Source organism: Liolophura sinensis, chromosome 7, assembly GCF_032854445.1.
Source record: "Liolophura sinensis isolate JHLJ2023 chromosome 7, CUHK_Ljap_v2, whole genome shotgun sequence".
Taxonomy (NCBI): domain Eukaryota; kingdom Metazoa; phylum Mollusca; class Polyplacophora; order Chitonida; family Chitonidae; genus Liolophura; species Liolophura sinensis.
The window spans coordinates 33,213,804-33,236,275 of record NC_088301.1 but is presented as its reverse complement, the minus strand read 5'-3'; the positions used below and the strand labels follow the sequence as shown (position 1 = coordinate 33,236,275).

Sequence of the window (22,472 nt, the reverse complement as noted above, 5' to 3'; positions counted from 1 at the left end):
TGTGAGTGGCTCTTTGATGACAGCATAAGGCTTGGTCTGGTTGAATGTTCATTTCACGTAACAGATATATGCAGCATCTGAACACTACACTTTTCTTAAAACCTATTGAGAATTATACAGAAAGCAATAAATAAGCAATGTAACTTTTTGGAAATTCATTTAGACAATCTTAACATTTCAAATTTAATTCAGTCACCATCATGAGAATTGAAAGTCTCAAGGTGAATCAACGCACATATTGGCCATTGTATACACCTGTATTTTCACCTCACCTACAGTGTATGTGCTAACAATCACAGGCCTTATATCTTGAAATTGGAAATTTACCATTAGCCATTTTCAGAGTACATGTGTCTTTCTTTTATGGAAAAGCAAGCTCATGGAAGGTCAATTTGGAAGAGCCCTATCAGTTATAAGGGATGCCATCATAGAATTGATGGTTTAGTCCTTGCACTTGTTTTCCTCAGCCCTAGCCTGAAAATTCTGGTCAGCATTTACAGACACAGGGTATCGACTGTAGACCAATTCATGTGAACATATATATACTGGTATGTGTAATAAGCACATGACTGAGAACATCTATCTATTTAAATGGATTTCTTTACTGCTTCTGCTCCTATCAATCATTTTCCTTATTCCATTACTTACAATAAAATGTTTAATTAAATGACAATAATTTAATTCAGTATTAATAACATATCACCAAAAGACCTAAGTGGGACATACAAGTATAACATCATTTTGCTGCATATCCTACTTCAATATAAACAGACCAACATCACAATAAGCAGACCTGATACGCCATAAATAACGTGTTGGGCAACAAAAGATTGAAGCCATTGGATTCGCAATGAGGAACTCATAAAATTCCATCCACCTGTAAGAGGATGGTCCAAAGCTATGAACTCTTCTCTTCTTTCTTTTATTATGTCACAATTATCGATGTATGTGGACTCATAAAACAGCCAGAAAGTAACCAAGCACGGCAGCGTCACAGAAGAAACAAAAGTGTTGTATTGGCAGCTATTTGGACCTTTTCTGTAGGCATATGCCAGCCTCTATGCACTGCAGCATCATTCAGTGTGACAGGAATATCTGCTTGATACCCCGCTGTGCAGGCCTATTGTCTTAAAATACTAACTGTAAACATTGCTTTTTATTGCTCTAAGACGTGCACTAAATATTCTATTCTATGCTGTTCCGTACTATTAATCTAAATTTACCTAGGACAACAGATATACCACCAACACTGGCGAATTCTGGAGTTAATGGCCTTAAATGAATGGTCTTACTTTCGTGCGGTACATGCTGAGTCAGTGATAATATTACCAAGAAGACATCAACATGGAAAATTCCTATTCTAAACGAAACTCTTAATACATGCTAACGTACTAAAACTTCGCACAATATTGACTGTGAATTGCGCTCGAACGGACTATAAGCCATGCTGCACTCACTTTGTTATCCAATGTTTACACATTTGACACAGATCTACTCATCCCTATTACTCACTTGTCACGATGTCCGGTCACCACAATCGACCTTCACCCTACATATGCAGGGTCAGGCAAACACTTCCGTTTAGCCTCCTTTTCGCCGTAACTTTCAACGCGTGCGGGATATCATTGTGAGTGCTCACGATGTTTTAGGCTTCCATCCTTAAACATCGACCTTTCAGACAACTTTTTAACAAAGTATCTTGATAATAAAGATATTGTACTTTGCACTCATGTCAAATTTTGTGTTATTTTGCAGAAGGACGTCCGCTATTCACGATGTCTGATGCGGAAGGGTTAGTATGAATATGTGGCAAATACATGTGACCTACAACAACAACGTCTGCCGTGGCAATCGTTGTCATTCTTGAAGTGATTTTGCATAGAAATAACCATTCCAGTGTAGGCACTGGAATGCATTGTAATATGTCATCTGTTGCTGGTCAACTCGGGAACGGCTTGAAGTACACTCTCATGTTTAACAGTAGGGACCTAGCTCTACCCAAATTTAATCTTCATAAGGAGTCCTACAAGTTTTGCCCAATTTTGTCTTTTTTGTGGGTTTCGCTGTGATTTTGGAACCACTTTTAAAGACCCTGCATTTTAGGTTGGCCTGCTTGTACATATGGTTCTATTAAAGTAACAGCACAATGACTCTGGAGCCTTTCACCAATGTGATTGCTGTGACCTTCCTCTTCAGTGTAGCAGCAACCTTCAGTTGGTTATCTCCCCAGTTTCATCCATGATGATGGATGAAAATGATCCATATGAACCATATTGACAGACACCGTCATGTAGAAGTAGGCTAAGTAAAATATTCTTTGGTATGGCGTATTGCTCCAACCAAACAAATAAGTCAATTAAATTAGATTGTATTTGTGGCAATATTTGACAGTCCTGGTAGATGACGCCCACATCAACTAATTTAAGTGAAGCAACCATAAGAGTCACTGCTCAGAACGAGGTCTGATGTGTCCTAGAATATTTAACTTGGTGTCTCTCAGCAGATGAGTTGTATTTTCATTTGGTAACTTTCGTAGATCTCTTGTGGTAGCTGTGCAGAGAAAAAAAATGTTTTACCACGTGTGAACTGTCTGTGGGATTGCTTTTTGCAATATGGGGTCGAACTCAATTTACAATCTCCAGTAATATTTGAGGATGCAAAATGTATTTGAAGAAATGTCACAGTAAGCTTCCGGCAACACATAATGGCAAAGGCTCACTTCATATTGTAATCAGAGTTACTTGTTTGCAGCCAACTTGTACCACTTCACCATTTTTTGATAAATTTGCATTTCTGCTCTACGCTTAAAACGATTTTATCTCCGGTCAATTGATCTAAACCACTAATTTAGTGTCCTAGAATATTTAACTTGGTGTCTCTCAGCAGATGAGTTGTATTTTTATTTGGTAACTTTCGTAGATCTCTTGTGGTAGCTGTGCAGAGAAAAAAATGTTTTACCACGTGTGAACTGTCTGTGGGATTGCTTTTTGCAATATGGGGTCGAACTCAATTTACAATCTCCAGTAATATTTGAGGATGTAAAATGTATTTGAAGAAATGTCACAGTAAGCTTCCGGCAACACATAATGGCAAAGGCTCACTTCATATTGTAATCAGAGTTACTTGTTTGCAGCCAACTTGTACCATTTCACCATTTTCTGATAAATTTGCATTTCTGCTCTACGCTTAAAACAATTTTATCTCCGGTCAGTTGATCTAAACCACTAATTTAGGGCAAAGAGTGAAAGGCACATGATGTCCTTTCTCCCCAAATGTTTGCATTGTTCTGCATTTGCAGGGTTCTATTTTCCCCCCAAACATTTACTAGACAGCAGGGCTAGTAGTAATATATTTTTCCTGGACCTGCTTGTAATCTACTGGAACATTAATAGGCCAAAATGACGAAAAAGCATGTTAAATAAGGTAATCAACAATTCAACCACTTTCTACATCTGTGATGTTGTTTAGCCATGACTATGTTGATAGTGAGATTTCCACATAAAGGTATAAGCAAAATAAACATTACCTATGATTAGCCATACTGCTTTTGTGAAGAAAAGTCTCCAAAATATACTGATTCATTACCACTCGTTAGACTAACTTTTACAGAACTTTTTTACAGAACATGATTTATCATTGCGCGAGAACGTATTTGTTTTTTGTGATTCTGGGCTCCAACCCTTTGGTAAAACTCCGCAAAAATCTATGAAAGTCCTGGTTTCGCTTGGCAGTGCATGGGACTCCTACCTTGCCAGCCACATAGAAATTTCCAGAGAATGTGTGAGTCATTCGAGGATTGTCTTTTACGCTGGGAAGAACCTCTAATTTTTTTTGCATCAACAACATGAAATTATGCAGCCTGCAGGAGATAAACTGTTGCTTTCTAAATACATGAATACTAGATACACAAGGATAGATACATCTGAAAGTCAGGTTTTTACAGTGACCAAGGTAATATTTTTCACAAAAACCGCAGGCCAGTAGGTGAAAAAATGTACTGGATCACTTGAAGTTTTACTAAAATCAAATCCTGATTTGGCCCTTCAGAGACAGAATTGAAGTCTGACAATCATATGCCACTGCGCTGAGGATTCTTCAGTTATTTACGTCATGTGAAGAAACTGGGCCCACTGTTAGTTAGTTTTTTTCTCTGTAAAGAGGTATATTCATTGATTATCAGTTAGTAAATTATGGCATATCAGTGTCTAAATGGTTAGCTTTGTGCATACCCAGAAAATAAGCAAGTAAGGTGCTTCACACTATTAATCCTCATCTTGATGTGTGTTTCAGAGATGATGTCCCTACAGGACCTATTGGTTCTATGGATGTAAACACTGCTTTACAGGAGGTGCTCAAAAATGCGCTGATCCACGATGGTCTCTCGAGGGGTCTTCATGAATGTGCTAAAGCCCTGGGAAAGTAAGTCTTACTTTATTTATATGAAAATCTATGTACTTTTTTCTTAATTCTGAAAGTGGATGGGTAAATATGCTGCACGGGATGAATTGCATGGCTTATTATAGGTTTGTCACTAACTACTCTATTGGTTATAAAATTAAAAATTGATTCAAGCTACAAGCTTACACATTCAAATTTACGTCTGTTTTATAAGTGAAAAATTCTTGAGCATGACTTCGATCGAAAAAATCTCAAGTCATGTACAGTAAGGGTATCCACTAAAATATATATGTAATTCAAGTCTCTGCTGCAGTACAGAAAATGATTCCTTTTTTTTTTTTCAACACCTGCTGTTGTTGATTCCCAACAAAACCTCCCACCCCCCCCACCCCCTCTCCACCCCACCCCACCCAATGGATGACATGGAAAAGACCAACTGTAAAGTGTACATTTCCCATCTACTCACCGATAAATACTGTGAGATCTGATGATGAAAACATATGCTCCCTCTTCTGAATGTAATGTGGAACGCATTTGTATTATTACTGAAGATCCCAAAATAGCTTCTGTGTTATTTGGAACTATTTATTATCTCTTCTTTATCTCAGGAGATTGTATATTTTTGGAATATAAAATTTTAAATCTTCAAGCCAAATGTATGTCAGCTGTGCAAATTATTAGTGACTCAGTTAAAATATATGGAACATGCATGTTGAAATTTTTCTGCTGTTATGGTGGACTGGTTCTAAAGCTTTTGTTTTAACAGCAGCATGCTTGATATACTACAAGAGTACAAATTCAGATGTTCACTATTTGTGATCTTGAGTAAATAGCAATATATTATGTTTTCATGCAATTTACGTCCAAATACGTTGTCTTAATTTTGACAGGAGTTTGTTTTATGCATGAACTGGGAAATCTTGGATGAAAATATGACCCAAATGTATATTGGCCAGCATTGTTAGTTGACATGGAAATCAAGTGGCCTTTCTTGAATTTTACAGGTCTTTCAAAATAGACATAAGCACCAATAAAATTCAGCTTTAGTTGTTTTGCAGGGATTCATAGTCCAACTTGAAGAAATGAATGTTTGGGGGGTGGGGGGGCTAACTTGAGTGCACATTTATTTGCAAACCAAGGCAAATGTTATGTACCATTGTGTAACTACAGTGTAAAATGGTGGCAGGCAACATGATGTGCAAAACTGAGACTTTCAGCTGGCTTAATGGTTGGAGCGTCAACTTCCATAGCCATGGTTAATGTGTTCTTATGGCAGGTGACAATTCCAAAAGTCTTTAGAAACTGATTCATTGGTCCACAGAAGAGACATCACAATATGAAAGGAAACTACATTAAAAGTGATCGTAAGAGTAGATAGCAAGAGTTTTTAAGTTGGATGCTGTAAATTTCTTAACCTCATAGTATAGATGATAATAGGCGCATTTGTGTGGCACAGCTGATCTGATGATGCACTAACATACCAAGCAGCATAAAGCCACGCCCAAACCTAAAAGAAATCAGTGGGGACTATGTAGCCTGTTCTCGCAGTCATGTGACTTGGGGATTCCCATGGGATGTAATGCGTTGTTGGCATATGAAAGTAGGTGGCGTACGCAATAGCTCATACATATTCAGGTAACCCAACAACCTACAAAAAGGAAAAAAGAAACACACTCTCAAGTGCCAACGCTTTTATGGATAACTCAGACTGTTTTGAAGAACATTGTGAACATGGTAACTTATAGATGAGAGACAAAGCGACTTGGTTACAACTTTAATCGGCAGTTCTACGTCACAAACTCAGTCATTTGCAAATGTCTTCGTCCCTCAGTTCAGTGTTCAAAATTAGGCTGGGAAGACCCGCAAGCACATGTCGTGAATTTACAAGAGATTGCATGGTTGTGTTAAATGGAAACAAGACTTTAATTCCCAGAGATGGAGACCCCCGGCAGTGAAAACACATCGATTTACTGTATATATTGACAGAAACCTACAAAATGACAACAAATGCTCAAATCTCTTCAATGACATAAAAATATACCAGGTCAGTCCTTGTTATTATGCATGTATGAAGCGTCCTGTTAGGAAGCAAGTTTTTCTGCATCCAACACCAGCGATTTCATCCAAGTAGTGGATACATTACCTGCTCGATACATTAGTACATTGTTAAAACAGATGTGAGCTTCACTCGTGGAGCTAAGATGATATAGGCTACTCTGAAAAATATGTTGTCATAACAGGTAGTGCAGCATATCAAGAAAATTTAAAGGATTAGTGTCCAGATTCCTTATTTATTCATAATTAGATATCCCTGTACATGTTATATTGAGTGGAAAAAATCTATGCAAAGTGTATCCTTACGAGAACAACTCTAGAAGTTACATTTTCTGTCCTCTGACTCGTCTATTAATACTTTCAGTTCTGATAGTGATAACATATGCTCAGAAGTATGCTCCCTCTTCTGTAAATCAAGGAATGCGTTTGTATTATTCTGTGTTACCTTCTGTGTTGTCTTTAAGTTAGCAATCCCCTCTTTTCCTGTGGTAAGATCGTGTATTGGTGTGAGAAAATGTAAGAAAGTGTTAGGCCATTACTGTTTAGTAATTCAGCTTTTGCATTGCCCAGTGCTTTGCCTTTTCCTCTTGTGGAATGCTGTCATTGTAATTTATTTATTTGGTTGGTGTTTTACATCATACTTAAGCAAACTCCAGCATCATTGTAATGATATAAATTGGTGCTTCATTGTTAGATTTCTAGACAGTTTTTCAGCATCAGTCATAATGCAGCATGGGAGACAACTGATTTGTGGAAGGAGTTGCTTCCCCTATCTCTCCATGACTACTGTAACTGTAAGGTGCTGTAATTCTTCAACCTTTTCGCATGTTTTCAAGGTGTGAATTCAAGCGTATTCTGAAGGCATTTTCTTGTGTTTGAGAAAATTACACTTTTTGTGAAGCCCTGAGACTGACCAATCCAATACAGTTCTGTCTCACAATCAAATTAAAAATGTGCATAATTTGCACTGAAAATTGATCTTGCATATGCAAAATGGTTGACAAATTAGGGTACATGTTTTTTAAGGTGGTATTGAGAAAAATACAGATGTAATACCAATTTTAATATTTACACTTTTTCTGCATTTTTCCGATTTTTTTTTGTTTTAAAGCTGTGTGGGACTTGAGTAATGCAAGTAGTAATGACCAGTAATTGTCATTGGTTTACAATGGAATGATACTTCTGAGATTATATTGAATGTTTTTATCATTTTAACGGTAGAGTAGTTCAAGTATTAATCTGCATCTTGGTCTGTTTCAGACGTCAAGCTCACCTGTGTATTCTGGCAAACAACTGTGATGAGACGATGTATGTGATGTTAGTGGAGGCACTTTGTAATGAACATGGCATCAACTTGCTGAAGGTAAGTCAGTTTCATAACTATCACCACTCCTAAATCCATTTAAATGAATGAAGGAAATAATTACAAAGTGGGCAAAAACAGAGTAAACACTACTTGGACATCGGACTTTATTCACCTAACAAAATATCTCTTGAAAATATCGCACGAGCAGTTTACTCGTGAATGTTGACACCTAATATTAAACCTGATTTTTGTCATGTTGGTGAAATACTCTTGACTACGCCATAATGCTTCAATCAATTTAAATAGATATGATATCAGACAAAGAACAAATTAAAGTATTCCTGAGCATTTGTCATTTCATTGTCCTATATCTGAATGACATCACATAATTTCATGAGTATATTGTTTAACCCATAGCAACCAATCAAGTAAATGTACAGGTCATGGGCTCTGCTCGGTTTTCTAAAACCATGATGCTGGCCACTGTTGTGTAAATGAAATATTCTTGTACAGCATAAAACACAAATCAAGTAAATAAATTGACATGTACATGTTTTTTTTGTATGAAATTTATTTGAATTTCAGGTTGAAGACAACAAAAAACTTGGCGAGTGGGCTGGACTGTGCAAGATTGACAAAGAAGGAAAAGCCAGGAAAGTTGTAGGCTGCAGTTGTGTTGTTGTCAAGGTGAGCCAACTCCATTCAGTAGGAAACTTAATGCATGTATTTTTATAGTTATAGACATTTACCTGTCAGGTAAGGAAAGCTGTGAAAGTATTCAGGCATTGGAGTTTTGTGAATGCCATTGGGGTGTGTCAAACACCAGTCAACTATTCATTGCAGTGACATGTCCAGTTATTTAAGGGTACTATTTAAGGGTGCTAAAAAACATCATATGAACATGCCTTAATACGTCTGACAAGTTCATGGAAATAACATAAGGGTACTGTTGATCTGTGTCATACAATAGGCAACTAACCCCTGCTCAATTTGCTTGCAAGTAACCAGCATGTTAGTGCTCATATCTTGTGATGACAATATATGCTCCCTCTACTGAATATTTAATGAGGAATGCATCCAATTGCCTTATGTCTGAAGATATCAGAGCATTTGTGCTGTGCTTAAAGTTTACTATCAATGGGACAAAGTAGTCTTGGGAGGAAGAAGTATCTTTTCGATGCGTATATGTATCCGTTTAGCTTTTGTGTTAATGTCTAGCTTTACTCCAGTATACTTACCAGATCATTAAAATTTGTGTACAGTCAACACATAACATCCAATGGATGTATAGTATACCGGAATTTTAAATGTTTTGATCAAAATAAATGTGGAGGAATTAATCTCTTTTCAAACATAACTAATTTATGGAAGGGTAATTGCCAATTCAGTACATTAGACACATATTAAATACCTTAAGCTACCTCATTTCATTTATAACTATGTACTGATCTCTTTTCTTTTTTATTGCATTTTGTAGGATTATGGGAAGGAGTCTCAAGCCTTAGATGTCTTGAACGAGTACTTTAAGTCCAAGAAATAAACCTGTTGCAGTGTCATCATATAATAAAACTATTGGGGCTGTGGGTTTTATTGTATGATGAGTAAAACAATACAAAGATGCTAAACTATTTTGCTCGTTTGTTTTTATTGCTTTCACAGTGACCAATGATGTCGTGTGTTCAAATCCAGCACCTACTGGCATAACTGGCTATGCTTCAGAAAATAAGGTGTGTACCTAATGATGTGTGATAGTTCTGCATCTGGCATCTGCTCATGAACGCGCATGACGGGGGTGTCTGACAAAAGAAATATTCTTAAAGACAGTTCTTCCCGAGTAAGGCCGGTTCGGCACCTGTACATGCTCATGTTGTAGTCAAGTGGTGACCAGTCTGGGAAAACCAGGGAAGGGTGTCTCAACCAAAAAGGCTTTGTCTAACAAAGATTATTGGATGGTACAGGTACAACCATCCTCCATAGGTTTTCTCTTAAGTTGGTTGTTCGGATCATCTTCATGCAAAGGTAAAGCCTCTGATCGTCAAGATTAAGTTCCTTAGGGATAGACTTAAAGTAATAAATCGTGCCTTTCAACAGGAATTTCCTTTGAAATGAGATGCCGGACGTGAACAAGAATCTACCTAACGACCTGCAAATCTCACTTGAGTGTGATTTTGTCTTGCCTGAATTTTTGCAGTTTCTTATTTTAATTTGTTCTACAGTATAATTCAATATTAAGTTACTCCATCAAAGCCTATTACCCACTGAAATGAGTACATGTGTTTGCCAAAACAAATGTTCGGATGTAAATGAGGCCCGACAAAGTTCAATTCTAGCTTCTGTTGAACATGTAATTGTTACACGACGGATTTAATTAACACTTTTGTCTGCTACTTATGTCCATCGATAGACCTGGCTGATATTTCACAAAAGGCATGGGAACGTTTGTTCAGCACACATGCAATCCATATTTAAATGAGTTGTCTATTCAGTGTGGGGCATGCTCTTCAGTGTATACAAGTCGGTTCCAATCTGTGAAAGAACACATTCTCTGTCATTACACACAGCATCCTCCCTGCTTTACGAGTACCCTGCTTTATAAATTTACTTGCCTTAGGCAGGTTATGGTCCCCATTCCACAGATTTTGTAAGGCAGAAAAAAACGGCGATAGATGATACAAACCAAAGTTTGCTCATGACTCCTCCCAACAGCTTCATAATAACATAAAAGGCAGGGTACCAGATTAAAGAGAAATTTTTTTTGATGGCAGTGCAGCAGTCACTGGGATAAAGTAAATGGCACAAAAAGTAGACCGATGTAATCTCTTAGCAACTGCTGTAGATAAAGGCATTGCTTTTATTTGACGAAAACTTGCGCAAAATATCTTCCTTTAGCGCCACGTGATTCAGAGTTCTTTGTTTGCCAATACCTGCATCAGAAAAGTGCCGGACTGTTTTATGTATTATTTTAAGTCCTGTCATCACATATCTATGCTGGTCAAGGGTTGAAAAGGTTGGATTTACAGTAAGTGAAACAAGAGATGATGTTTTATATAGGGCTACAAAACAGCTGTATTACGCATGCAGACAGATAGTGTAAATCAAGATGACCCCACTGCATTCATACAGGGTATTAAAAAAAAAACAAAAAAAAACTCCATACTAAATATAATATTGTTATTTATATTACAAGAATCTCAGTTGAATTTAATTAACAAAGGTGAGAATGACATCACAGTGGTCCATGAGAATAAAAAATGGTTTACCAATTGTGAGTCCAGTTTCTCACAAGCTTTCATACTACTTTTGACATTTTTCTGGTTACATGTACATTCCAGTATAGCAACACTCTACAAGAAGACCATGTTACCTCTTTAATGTCTGACGATACTCTAGACAAACATGTGAGCCCTGTTGCATACTGTGAAGCCCTACCTTCACAGTATAACAAGCGCTTTCACTTCAATAAATAAGTGCAAAAATCTTTATCTCTTTCTGAATCACCATGTAGACCCACACTGAGCAACAAAATGTCTGATCAGGCTATGGAATGAAGGAACATAACTTAAATCAGCAGGTCATCACATGCCACCTGTTGGCTGGAACTATTGGTTTTTTCATTTGTCAAGTTTGTGGATCAACTTCTGTCCATCAAGTAAACAGCTCAGGTATCAATTTGGAACTGCTGCGCCATCCACATGTAGTTTATGAACTGACACGAAATGATCATAGCCGGATTCAATCACAACCCTTAAGTGAACTGCAGTTACACTTCCAACATCTGCTGATCCCATCTGTAACTGGCCCTCTGATGAATCTAATTCTGAAACAGAAAAAAAATACCCTTTATGCATGAAAACTACATACATCTACAGCGTCTCCTGAGCAGTAAGGTAAGTTTCAATCTAGATATACTGTATTTGTAATAAATATTCACCTGAATAAATGTATTTTTTAGAGGCAAATAGATCACACAATATTACATTTTGATTTAGTCGTGAAACTTGCACGTTTCCAGTAGGATATCATCCTGCCTTTGAAACATGTAAGATGAAAATATCTTTCAGAATAGAGGTAAAAAGTTTACTTACAAAAGGACTATATATATCAAGCAAGTTTCCTGAAATGCTCATTATGCCCAGTGAGCCAAGTGTTTCAGCTTCAAGCAGAGGCAATTTTCATACCTATTTCTTTTAAAGGTTCGAAGTCAACTGGATCATGTTGTACACTGCGCTCTATACATAACTTCCGCACTGCAACAAATTTAAACCAAAATATTAAAATCAAACCTAAACAATTATGCTTTAGAAAGCAATTATTGCATTTATGTGTTCAACTGTTTAGTATAATATGGTACATTTAAAATACAAGCCAAATACTTTTCTTGACAGACAGCTTGCATAATTTTATGTGTTTACTGTTGCTGGTGTGTATTAATAGAGATTTTATCTGTCTGTCCACCTATTTACTTGACTATAAATATAAATGCAATTTTATTTTTATACGTTCATGTTCTTGTGTGAGGTGTAACTCAGAGTGGCTTGTAGGTCCTTTCTGCCATTATTGGTGGGTAGATAAATGTTTATATTGGTGAACAACATATCTTGTCCACATTCTCCTTAAATATCTGCCTGGGTATACTGTGTACTATCATCACATTGTAACTGACTGGCATAGTTTTGAGCTGCAAGTTCAATAAGTGGTGTGGAGATTTCCCAGCTCTCACTGCTTCTGGAGACTCGATAATAATAAGTGCTCATATGGCTGATTGCAGATGTACACTGAAGATCACTTGTCTTCCACCAATATGTGAGCATATCCTGTACTATGCCACATGTGAGAAAATTGATGGTTTACTCCTTGCGCATTGTAACAGTTTCCTTCACCCATAAAACTGAGCGCTATTGAATCATGTAAGTGAAAAATTTTTGAGAACAACCAAATAGATATATACGTGTAATCAGTGCTAAGTAGATATATATACTGTACATGTGTAAGACCATGAATGCATCACAATATAGCAGTCATCTAAATCTATACCAAACAATGTCCTGGAAATAGCAGCAAATTAGGACACAAATCTTATATGAATTGCAAAATATGGACAAAATATTGTTTTGTCAATACTGAAAAGTGCCTGGCCTACCAGATCATGCTGTATAGAGGAAACCTTCCTATACCGGATGACAGCATGTATACTAACATGTAAAATGTTATCTTACCATTATGAGTGGACAGTTCTATATTTTTCATGCTCATCATCTTTGTGAAAGTTACAATGAACTCTTGAGGAAACATGCCAGTTGTCACCCAAAAGGTGTCCGTATTTCTGAAAAAGGTAATGTTAAAGTATATACAAGAACATACAAGTAGTTCCACACAATAGGAGTTTTTATTGTCCTAAAGAATGTCCAAATAAATAAATATTATGTCTCTGACTCGAGGGTCATACTGCCACATATCATATCTCATAACTGTGAAAGGACTACCTCATTGATTTTGTTCTAGTACACTTACCAGTGAGTTGAGAAATATTTGGATACCCCATAGTCATGGCTGCTCAACTTCTGGTTTGTTAGAATTAAATCAGATTGCAGCACAAATAAACACTTTGCATACCTTGAAATGCACATTATCTCCCATCTTCCCTTTCCATCATCGCACACAACTTTGTAATGATAATCAAAAAAAACTCAAGGAAAAAGCCTCCAGGTTACACTGTTACCAGCCACCATGATTTTAAATTGTACACATGGATGTTGGTTGGACTGATGCTGAGTGCTATCTTAGCTAGTCTCATACAACATTACTGTGTTATATATACTTCTGACTTCTTGCAACAAGAGTCCTATCTCCTGGATCTGATGTTTTCCTTGAGTAGATGTATCAATGTCAAATCTAGGCCAAACATGGACATGGGGAAGAACTTCATGCCGAAGTATTGATGTCCTTCTTCGTGGTTTTTTTTTCACACAAAGCAGGCCAACAATGAAACAACAAGCCAGTTTTACTAAGAATACATGTAGGAACAGTCACAGCATATCTTTAATGGAGTGCTGCGAGTGCTTCCTTCACGCTAAAGCATAACGATGTGGTAAGGCAGGGCTGTAAAGGCTAGCCCTAGAATTGTGCTACATGTCATCAGGCTTATAACAATATCTGCTGCAAGTTCTAGTCAGAAAATTTGGATAATGCAAGCACCAGTAGAAATATAAAGAAACAATGTAGTCATCAAGGGCGAGGATCAAACCCAGGGCAGGTTAATTCATTTGACTTTAAAAAATTAAAAATAGCTATGGAGCAGAATAATGGACCCCACAGTTTGTGAGAGCTGTCAGATTAAGTTTGTAGTGAAAAAGGGGGTTATCTTCGGCATTTGTTCCATTCAATTTCACTGAAACTGCTGCTGCACATGCATGCCTCGCTGACCCAGATTTTAAAAATATGGCAGCCCGTGGCGACCTCCTAAATATGAACCTATTTTCGACTTCAGTAAAATTTTACAGGAGAATGGTGTACTGGCAAGTAGCGATTGTGGCAAAATGTGTGTAAATATTTCAACTTTCATAATTGCCATGCTGTATATGTACTCGGGACGAATCTAACGTGCATGCATCTGAATTGATCAAAGAGGTAGTTATAATCATTATAGCGGAATCGGGTCCAAATAGCTCTCGGGCTACGATCGGCCAGCAGTCTCTGCGTATCAGTATCCACCCTAGACAGAGGTCTCGAGCTACATGAACACACACCTAATTATGACTCCTCGTCCTCATATGGCTGAAAATTTGCAAAGTACGACGTAAAATCCCAAGAAGACATACACACCTGTACTCTACCAAGTACATCGTCGTCACATGATTGAAAAATTGTTAAGTACGACGTTATACCCCAAGCATTCATTCATTCATTCTACTAAGTACAGGTTTGTCAAACAGTATCTGTTGTTGTTGTTGCATATCACGAATTTGTCGAATTTAACGTTTAAGTTTTCCTACCCATCGATAATGTGTTCTGGAGGGTGTTTGTCATCATGAGAAGTTGCCAGCACGACCTGCGATCCAGCACTCGCCAATGCCACGTCAAACATCCTTGTTACAGTTAAAATTCAAAATGATTTACAGAACTAATTTCAGATTTTCATGAGCCAACACAAAAATGTCTTCCGGTCTGCTTTTGCGCGTCATTGGTTACGACCAATCAATTCCGCGCACTGCCATTTCACACTCGTACATTGTTTTGGTTCAGCGGGAACTTCAACAAGATAATCAAATGTACAGACTGGCTTTACCGTCTGCTGGTATAGTAACAAATACAAATATTGTGTAGAAGGTAGGGTTATTATTCGATCGCATGATTTGTCTGTGTAACTTGTATGTGTGGACTGTATGCAGGAGGCCTGATCAACAGTAACTGAGCAACTCCAGCCTGTGTCGTTGTATGGCTGTGATGATATAGCCTACTACATGTATTATATTGTAATTGATAACAGCATACACACCTCCGCGGAGCTGTTTAGTTTACTAAGTTATAAATAGTTATACTACTACTTCTACTATAGCCACTACTCCTACTATAGCTTAAAATGTTACTATGTTTGTGTAACAGTGCATTAACTCGACACTCATAGTATTGTATGTCACCCTATTTGTGACATAATTTATTAGTCTAATGCAAAATGTGTCTGATAGTGCTGGCTTGACACAGGTGTTTTTTTAAACAGGAATAATGTATCATGCCAATATGACTCATCGTCAAATGGGAACTACAAAATACAGAATCTTATTGTATAGGACTAATTAATTGTTAGGTTGACAATTTATAATTAGCATGATGCACTAGTCCATCAAGATGGACTCAGTGTGCTATTATAGAATAATTACATTCTGGGTCAGTCCCTGTCTCTCAACAAAATCATAAAAATGTTGTTATCCTTTTGTTACCTTTTTAATGTTGTATACCCCACAGTTTAAAAGACTATAACTCTACTCTGCCTAAATTCTATTTTGCCAGTATTTAATGATCAAATTTGACAATTGGAAAGAAAAGAGGACATCCATTTCATAAGACAAGGTAAGGCAATGTGATTTATTGAATGATACAAATCAATTGAAATTGTATATTTCCAGCTGACTTGTTGATTGGACAAATGCACCTTGTGAATGTGGCTTTAGTAGTTCTATTCACTGTGAATAGAAAGCAGATTAGGATAAAACTTACATTTACTTAGACTGACTGCACTATACTTGTGTATTCTATACAACATTGATTTAATTATGTGTGTGTCCAGAATTCTTGGATGTAGATTATTGTAATGTAATTCTTATTTTTTTTTTTGTAGTTTCAGATAAGCATGTCTTTTTGAACTGGCCAGAAAATATGATTTAAGTGGAGGGTATGGAGCCAGCTTTTACTACATACAGTCCAGTCAAAAAGAGACGGAAATGCAATGATGCTCATTGTGGAAAGCCACCAGTTGGCAGTGTAGTTGAGAACCCTACAACACTCTTTCAAACATGTATAGAGTATATAGCCAGAAACATCCACATGGTGGAATCCCTTTATGGTTTTCCAGATATTGTAGGATTCAAAATCTTCCAATTTGCTAAAGATATAGGGAAATTCAACAGTGTGACAACACAGTCTTTGTCAGCCATGGAGCTGTTCTGCGAGGCATATGGATCTGACGTCCTGAGTTGTTTGACATTGCGATGCTGTCATATAGGTATTGCTGATTACCTTGATCACCTGTGTTTATTCACTCACCTAGTAGAACTTGACATTGGTCAGTGTGGTCTGGGGGATGATCATGAGTTGCTGCAGCACATTGGACAGTTAAACAGGTAATGTGACAGTGTTTCCTTTACAGGCCTACATACTGGTATGTCTTTAAACAATTTCCAATTTTATTATTTGTGATTAGGGTGGTAATTCCTGTAAATCAGTTATCTGGCAAAACACAGTATATTACTAAGATTGCAATCTTGTTACCTCCACTCATAAACCTGAAACTGTTATACAAGCAATAATTCTTTAGCACTGGCAGGTCACCAGTCAAGTAAATAAGAATTGTTACAACATAAGATTGGTAGTGGCCCTCATTGGTTGAGTAGTTAGGACACTGAATGTTCAGATTCAGTTCTTCTGAGATATGAGCTGCTTTCTGGTATGAGGCACTGTACAGTGTCCTGTGCAGTTGCTGGAGAATTCTTGCACCTCAGTACTGGCAAACGCACATCGATTGTACATTTATTTGTGAAATGATGTACAGTGTTTGGCAAAACGCTACGACCATGCAATGAAGTCAACAAAAATCAGATTGTCAAAAGTTCTACCAAGCTACAAAGAGAATGACAGACTTATAGTGCTGCTTAGTTGCGGCTGAAAATTCTTGAATATATAGCATTTATTTTTTCATCTTCCAAAAAAAATTTTTTTTTCTATTCCTGAAATTTTATTTTCACCAAGTCACTTTTATGGCTCCGTACAGAACAGTATCGTCTGGGTCTAAAAAAATTCTCTTCCCCCAAATTTTTTTTCACCATGTAATTTTTTTTTTCCATCTTCCAAAAATTTTTTTTATCTCCAAAAAAAATTTGTTTCTCTTCCAGAAATTTTATTCTCACCAAGTCACTTTTATGGCTCCGTACAGAACAGTATCCTCTTAATAATAATATTATTGTTTATAACCTGCACTGTGCTATTTTATTCCTTTAAACTTTGATAAAGTAGTTTGATATGTTTCAGACTGAAGAAGTTATGCCTGTGTGAGAATGGTCTGTCAGACAAGGGGGTTCAGAGGATGACGATTCCGCTGCGCATCTTCAAAAGAGGGCCTGTTAGTTTACACACCTTAGATTTATCAGGTGAAAATACACTCAGTCTCCGTCTCAGTCTTACAGTCTGCAGACACTATTCTTAAGGACAAATGTCTTTCTTCTCTAGATTATGTTTCAAGTTAGCTTTGAATCAGAACCAGCCATTTGAAACAACTACAACTCCAGCTAAGTATATAATAATCGGAAAATGCTGTATTTCACCTAAAGATTGGCATGTGAAAATGTTCTTTCAGAAGCACATATAGGCCTTAAAGGATACATGGAAATATTATTTGTTAATATGTAGTATATGATATAGCCTAACATATACATGTGCAACTGCAAAACAGTTTGTCAGCTTTCTTTTGGGGGCATAAAAATGGCTTTAAATTACAGTTTTCATAACACGTCAACACTCAGGCTGTTAAGTAGCCAGCTGTGGTGGCATCAACAGTGATAGCTGTCAAAACAATTTTGTTGGAGAGAGCCCTAATTGGGAAAGATAAGCTGGTCCAACTTTCATAGTATGTTAAATTGTGATGTCTTTTCCGAATATTTCTGAAAATTGACAGGAAATATGCATAAAATAAAGGGGTTATTAAAAAATCAAAGTGAAAAAAATCTCTCAGCATACCTTTCTTCATGTGCCTTAAAACCATATTCATTGTTTTTGGTACTCTTTTATGTATCCTTGAAAATAATATTATTGGTGCCATGTTTTGGATAAGAAATTAATCAAGGCGAACAAACAAATCTTAAGTGGCCCTATAAGGTGGATGAATTGATCATGTTCAAGCAAAATGTGCCACTTTAAAAATGCTAAACTTTAGGTGAAAAACAGTGTTGATGACATAAAATGCATAAAGTCAGCCGTTGTTTTAGAAATGGATCTGTTATGAGCTTGTAGTAAATGTTGATAGTCACGTGATATGCTATATTTTTGATTTCATGTTTTTTTATTACTGTTAACTATGTTGCTTCTTAGCCCTTACATATTGGGTACTTTGCTCCAGCTCTTGGGCTTGACAATTAAGGTGGAAGGCTTTAATCTAGCTCTAAGTTTCAACCTGAAATCAGACGGTTTGTTAATGATAATGGTTTACCTCCCATTTCCTCCACCCATGAACCTGACCGTAGTGTAAATGAAAAAGTAAGGCATTCAAAAATGAATCAAGGAAATAAATTTAAAGGCAGGCTATATAAACATGGGCCTTTGCACAGAGAGCATTTGTTTTGAGGGTTTCCCTATAATGTGGTTAAGTACTGTAAATGCAGCATCAGAGGAAAATGAATTCTGGACTAACCTGTTCGTATTTGACAGAGAACAGAGAGATCACACACAGAGTGGCCAGATATCTGAGGTGTTTTGATGGGCTGTTAAAGCTGAATGTATCAGGCACATCTATCTTGGTAAGTCTGCTAAATCAGTTAGTATCTCATATGTGTCATGTGATGGTGTCATGTAAATTTCCATTGGCCCATAAGCAACAGATTGATAGAAGGGCCATCACTAGGGCAATTGATGTGAAATTTCAAACCTGGCTTTGGATAAGGAATGTGCAGATTGAAGCCTGCTGTCACTTGTGGGACCTTGATGAAAATGACCGGTCAGCAATGTCATGCTCATGTCGCCATATGTTGAAGGCCACATGTTTTCCAAGAATGTGGTGTGAATATATGCACCTCAATGTGGAAAAGTTCGCCACTTACTTGCCACAGATATGTGCTTTACGCTGGGCACTATGGTTTCCTCCACCCATAAAACTGACTATCACTACATAAGTGAAAAACTCTTGAGTATGGCACTAAGCAACAAGCAATTAAGCAATAATAAATAAATAAATGAATCATAGTCAGTAATAATGTGAATAATTTAATATATCAAGTATGAAAATAAAATTCACATAATAACTTTACAAGTACTGGTTTTCCTGGTGTCCAGTTTAGTGCCATATCTGGTGTCTACAGCATGGGTTTCTAGTGAGTTAGATTCATGCATATGTTGCATTGAGATCGGCTTGTTGCATGGAGACACTGTAAGCCATTCAACAAATATGTGAAAAATGAACAGCAAAGAACTGATTGATTCAGCTTTAATAATAAAGTTTTTTTTTTTTTTTTTTTACAGCCATGTGATGAAGAAAAACTAGAAGCTGATCTACAGATGTTATCAGTTTTGGAACAAAGCATTGATGACTGCTGTAAAACAGAAAACAAAGGCTGGGCGTCAGACGTGGTTTGTGATTGGATGAGTCAGTCTGCTCGTCTAATCAAAGCTGCCAAAATAGAGACTCAAACCAGCAAATTTTGTAGGTGTTCAATACAATCACCTGTTTGGTCAACAATTTTTAGTTTTTCATTATTAGTCAGTGTTATTCTCTGAGATTTGGCATCGGTGTCCAATATAACAGTGAAAGCTATGCTACAATAAATGTTATGTGTGGTATCTAAAAAAATATCTACATGTAATTAAAGCACAATAACATGATAGTGATTTTCCATCATTGATGTCCAAAATGCATGTTGATTACCATAAATTACAAAATTCACAACTTCTTTTGTATTAGAAGCAATATTAAGGTATATGTTAGAGGTGAAAAAAGTACTGCATGTATTGAGCTCATATTTACATACAGGTAAAACACAGTAACATGAGGGGGATGTTCCATCATTGATACTGTGTATTAATCATCATAAATTATAAACTTAACACCTTAGTGTTAAGCTGAGTGGTTATCTAAGAAAGTATGGCAGGTATTCAGCCCAGCACAAAAACACAAAAGGGATGTTCTATCATTCTCATTTTTAGTGTTGAATTAATTTCCGTAGGTTATAAAATTTATGACTTTCGTGATTCTTTTCTATTTTAAAATCCATGTTAATGTAAATATTTAAGGTCTTTATGTATGTAGCTGAAGTTTTTACATTCATGTTCTCTTACACGCCACTTTCACAAAACTTTATAAATCATATATTTCGTAACTTCTGTGGTAGCCATACCTCTAATCTAAGTTTGGGCACATATTTAATTATTTGTAAGTTTTTATAGCCTGCTGGCTTTTGGGAACAGTTAAACATTGATACCTCTCAAATATTTGCATCATTTGTAGACATGTTCATATTTATCTTATAGTCTGGATGTTTAGGCCAAGTAAATTGAAATTAAGTTGATTATTAAGATATTATGGAGCTATATAATAAATAAATGAATAAATCACATTGTAACACAATAGCTATAATAGTGGAGTGTTTTTGATTTGCATTTACCATAAAAATCCATGCCATTTCATGGTACTAGGATAGCAGGTCTGTAATGAACTGAAAACTTCAGTATTGCCTCCTACTCATGCATTTGATGACCAGTAAAAAAATTGGTGAACCATGATATTTTGCCATTCTGCATATAATTATTGTGGCGGAACTTGCCAGCTGTGGATTTGAACCAGCAATCTCAGAGTTCTGAATTCTCTAGTAGATTAAAGGGAAAGATTCGCTCCAGCCCGAAAGTAGAGAGTATTTAAATACCACCCTAGCTGTTACATTGTCACTATGGGTGGCATGATGTATTAAGTAATAAAACTGTTTTTATACATGCTGATTTTACCATTTATAGCTATCCTTTGTGACTTCAACCCTAACACTATGTATTGTAATATGATACTAACAATAAGCTCGTGTTTTTCTTGCAGACAACAGGAAAGCCAAACTCCTTTCTGCACTTAACAGAGACGACAACAATGACTGTACCAGTATTCCGTCAAAAAAATCATTTCTCTATTTCGTGAGGAAAGAGAATTGTGTAATTACAAACATTTATTCTTCATATGATTTTAAAAAATCACTAGATGAAACATTATTTACCCCAGCTGCAAAATGCTCAGACTTGCCATTTGCAGCATGCAGTTCCACAAAGGACAGCAGTAAACTGACATCTAGGAAACAGGAAGCACAGACCTTACGGCAAAAAGTCACCATCGAGGAAAGTGATGAGGACATTTGTAATTTGTATGCATCACAAAGCACTCCACATCATCAAAATCAATCATTATCTGATTTCCTGTCCACATGGTGATTCAAGTCTTCTTTAGAAAGGGTAATCCATCCTTGTTGCTGAAGTCTTTGGTGTTGATTTGAGCATACTAAAAATGGTTCAGGTAGTATTCAAACAGTTGAGTCTAGTTTCTTTTGAAACAGGAATAGCTTTTTGAAAATGAACTGCTCACGTTTTGATCATTCTGTCAATATATGTGTAAATAAATGCATCTAATAGCGCTGTTATCTTCTGTCATGTGAGTTGTTACAACTTTGCAGTGAAGGGGTAACAGGTTTTACCACAAAAACATGGACAGTTTAGTCTTGTTTCAATATGTTTGCTTGACTTTCTTATTTTGGACGAAGCCTAGGTCCCCATCCATTAATGCTTTTGTTTTCCATGGTGTTTCGCTATTCTAAAATTAAGACTGAAATCAGGCTTCAAGTTAACTTGTATAGATATATTTTTGTGGCAATAATTTTGTCTGTGCACATGTACACCTATTCATTCTTTACATATATATTCATATGCCATATGAATAAACACAAAGGCACTCCCAGTAAATACATGTATTTTTTTTTACTAAACTGGCAGTAGATACATGTATTTACTGGGTGTGCCTCTGTGTTTGTCCATTCTGCAAATATATGTAAAGTATGAATGTGTCGAAAAAAGCTGGACCCGGTCCAGATATTACAGTACAAATATGTTGAGTGTTAACATGGGGGTTGAGGGGGTTAGCATGCCCACCTCACACCAATGCAGTCGCTTTCAGTTAAAATCCAGCTCATGTTGGCTTCCAACTCCAGCGGCTTGTGGGAAGGTCCAGCAATCTGTAGATGGTCACAAAGCACAATGATTTTGTTTT

At 36.7% G+C, this 22,472-nt stretch overlaps 4 protein-coding genes across 6 annotated transcripts in view; 2 read left to right on the top strand and 2 right to left on the bottom strand.

The window, feature by feature from the left end:
* The window catches only part of LOC135469634 (heparan sulfate glucosamine 3-O-sulfotransferase 1-like), a 143,581-nt gene extending 142,050 nt beyond the window's left edge, over positions 1-1,531 (bottom strand). The window contains exon 1 of the mRNA XM_064748161.1: positions 1,513-1,531. The gene's annotated coding sequence lies outside the window, so the exon portion shown is untranslated. The remainder of the gene's footprint in view (positions 1-1,512) is intronic.
* Positions 1,532-1,583: 52 nt separating this feature from the next.
* On the top strand, positions 1,584-9,387 carry LOC135470264 (small ribosomal subunit protein eS12-like). Its single transcript, XM_064749096.1, has 6 exons — positions 1,584-1,627; positions 1,756-1,792; positions 4,291-4,419; positions 7,714-7,816; positions 8,345-8,446; positions 9,237-9,387. The coding sequence occupies exons 2-6, from the start codon at positions 1,776-1,778 to the stop codon at positions 9,297-9,299; spliced, it is 414 nt and encodes a 137-aa protein (XP_064605166.1). The 5' UTR covers positions 1,584-1,627; positions 1,756-1,775; the 3' UTR covers positions 9,300-9,387.
* A 1,526-nt stretch (positions 9,388-10,913) lies between these two features.
* LOC135471581 (intraflagellar transport protein 25 homolog) lies at positions 10,914-14,916 on the bottom strand. Its single transcript, XM_064750868.1, has 4 exons — positions 14,752-14,916; positions 12,976-13,082; positions 11,938-12,006; positions 10,914-11,576 (listed from the first exon to the last, which is right to left on the bottom strand). Exons 1-4 carry the CDS (start codon positions 14,841-14,843, stop codon positions 11,425-11,427), a joined length of 420 nt encoding a protein of 139 aa, XP_064606938.1. The 5' UTR covers positions 14,844-14,916; the 3' UTR covers positions 10,914-11,424.
* An 84-nt stretch (positions 14,917-15,000) lies between these two features.
* LOC135471723 (leucine-rich repeat-containing protein 42-like) lies at positions 15,001-21,739 on the top strand. 3 transcript variants are annotated; one of them, XM_064751045.1, is made up of 7 exons: positions 15,001-15,085; positions 15,767-15,826; positions 16,095-16,596; positions 17,501-17,619; positions 18,893-18,981; positions 19,700-19,880; positions 21,261-21,739. In XM_064751045.1, the coding sequence occupies exons 3-7, from the start codon at positions 16,151-16,153 to the stop codon at positions 21,641-21,643; spliced, it is 1,218 nt and encodes a 405-aa protein (XP_064607115.1). In that variant the 5' UTR covers positions 15,001-15,085; positions 15,767-15,826; positions 16,095-16,150; the 3' UTR covers positions 21,644-21,739. The 3 variants fall into 3 exon arrangements, with proteins under 3 accessions (XP_064607115.1, XP_064607116.1, XP_064607117.1); XM_064751046.1 differs by lacking the exon at positions 15,001-15,085 and having other exon boundaries at positions 15,303-15,826; XM_064751047.1 differs by lacking the exon at positions 15,001-15,085 and having other exon boundaries at positions 15,303-16,596.
* Positions 21,740-22,472: the final 733 nt, after the last annotated feature.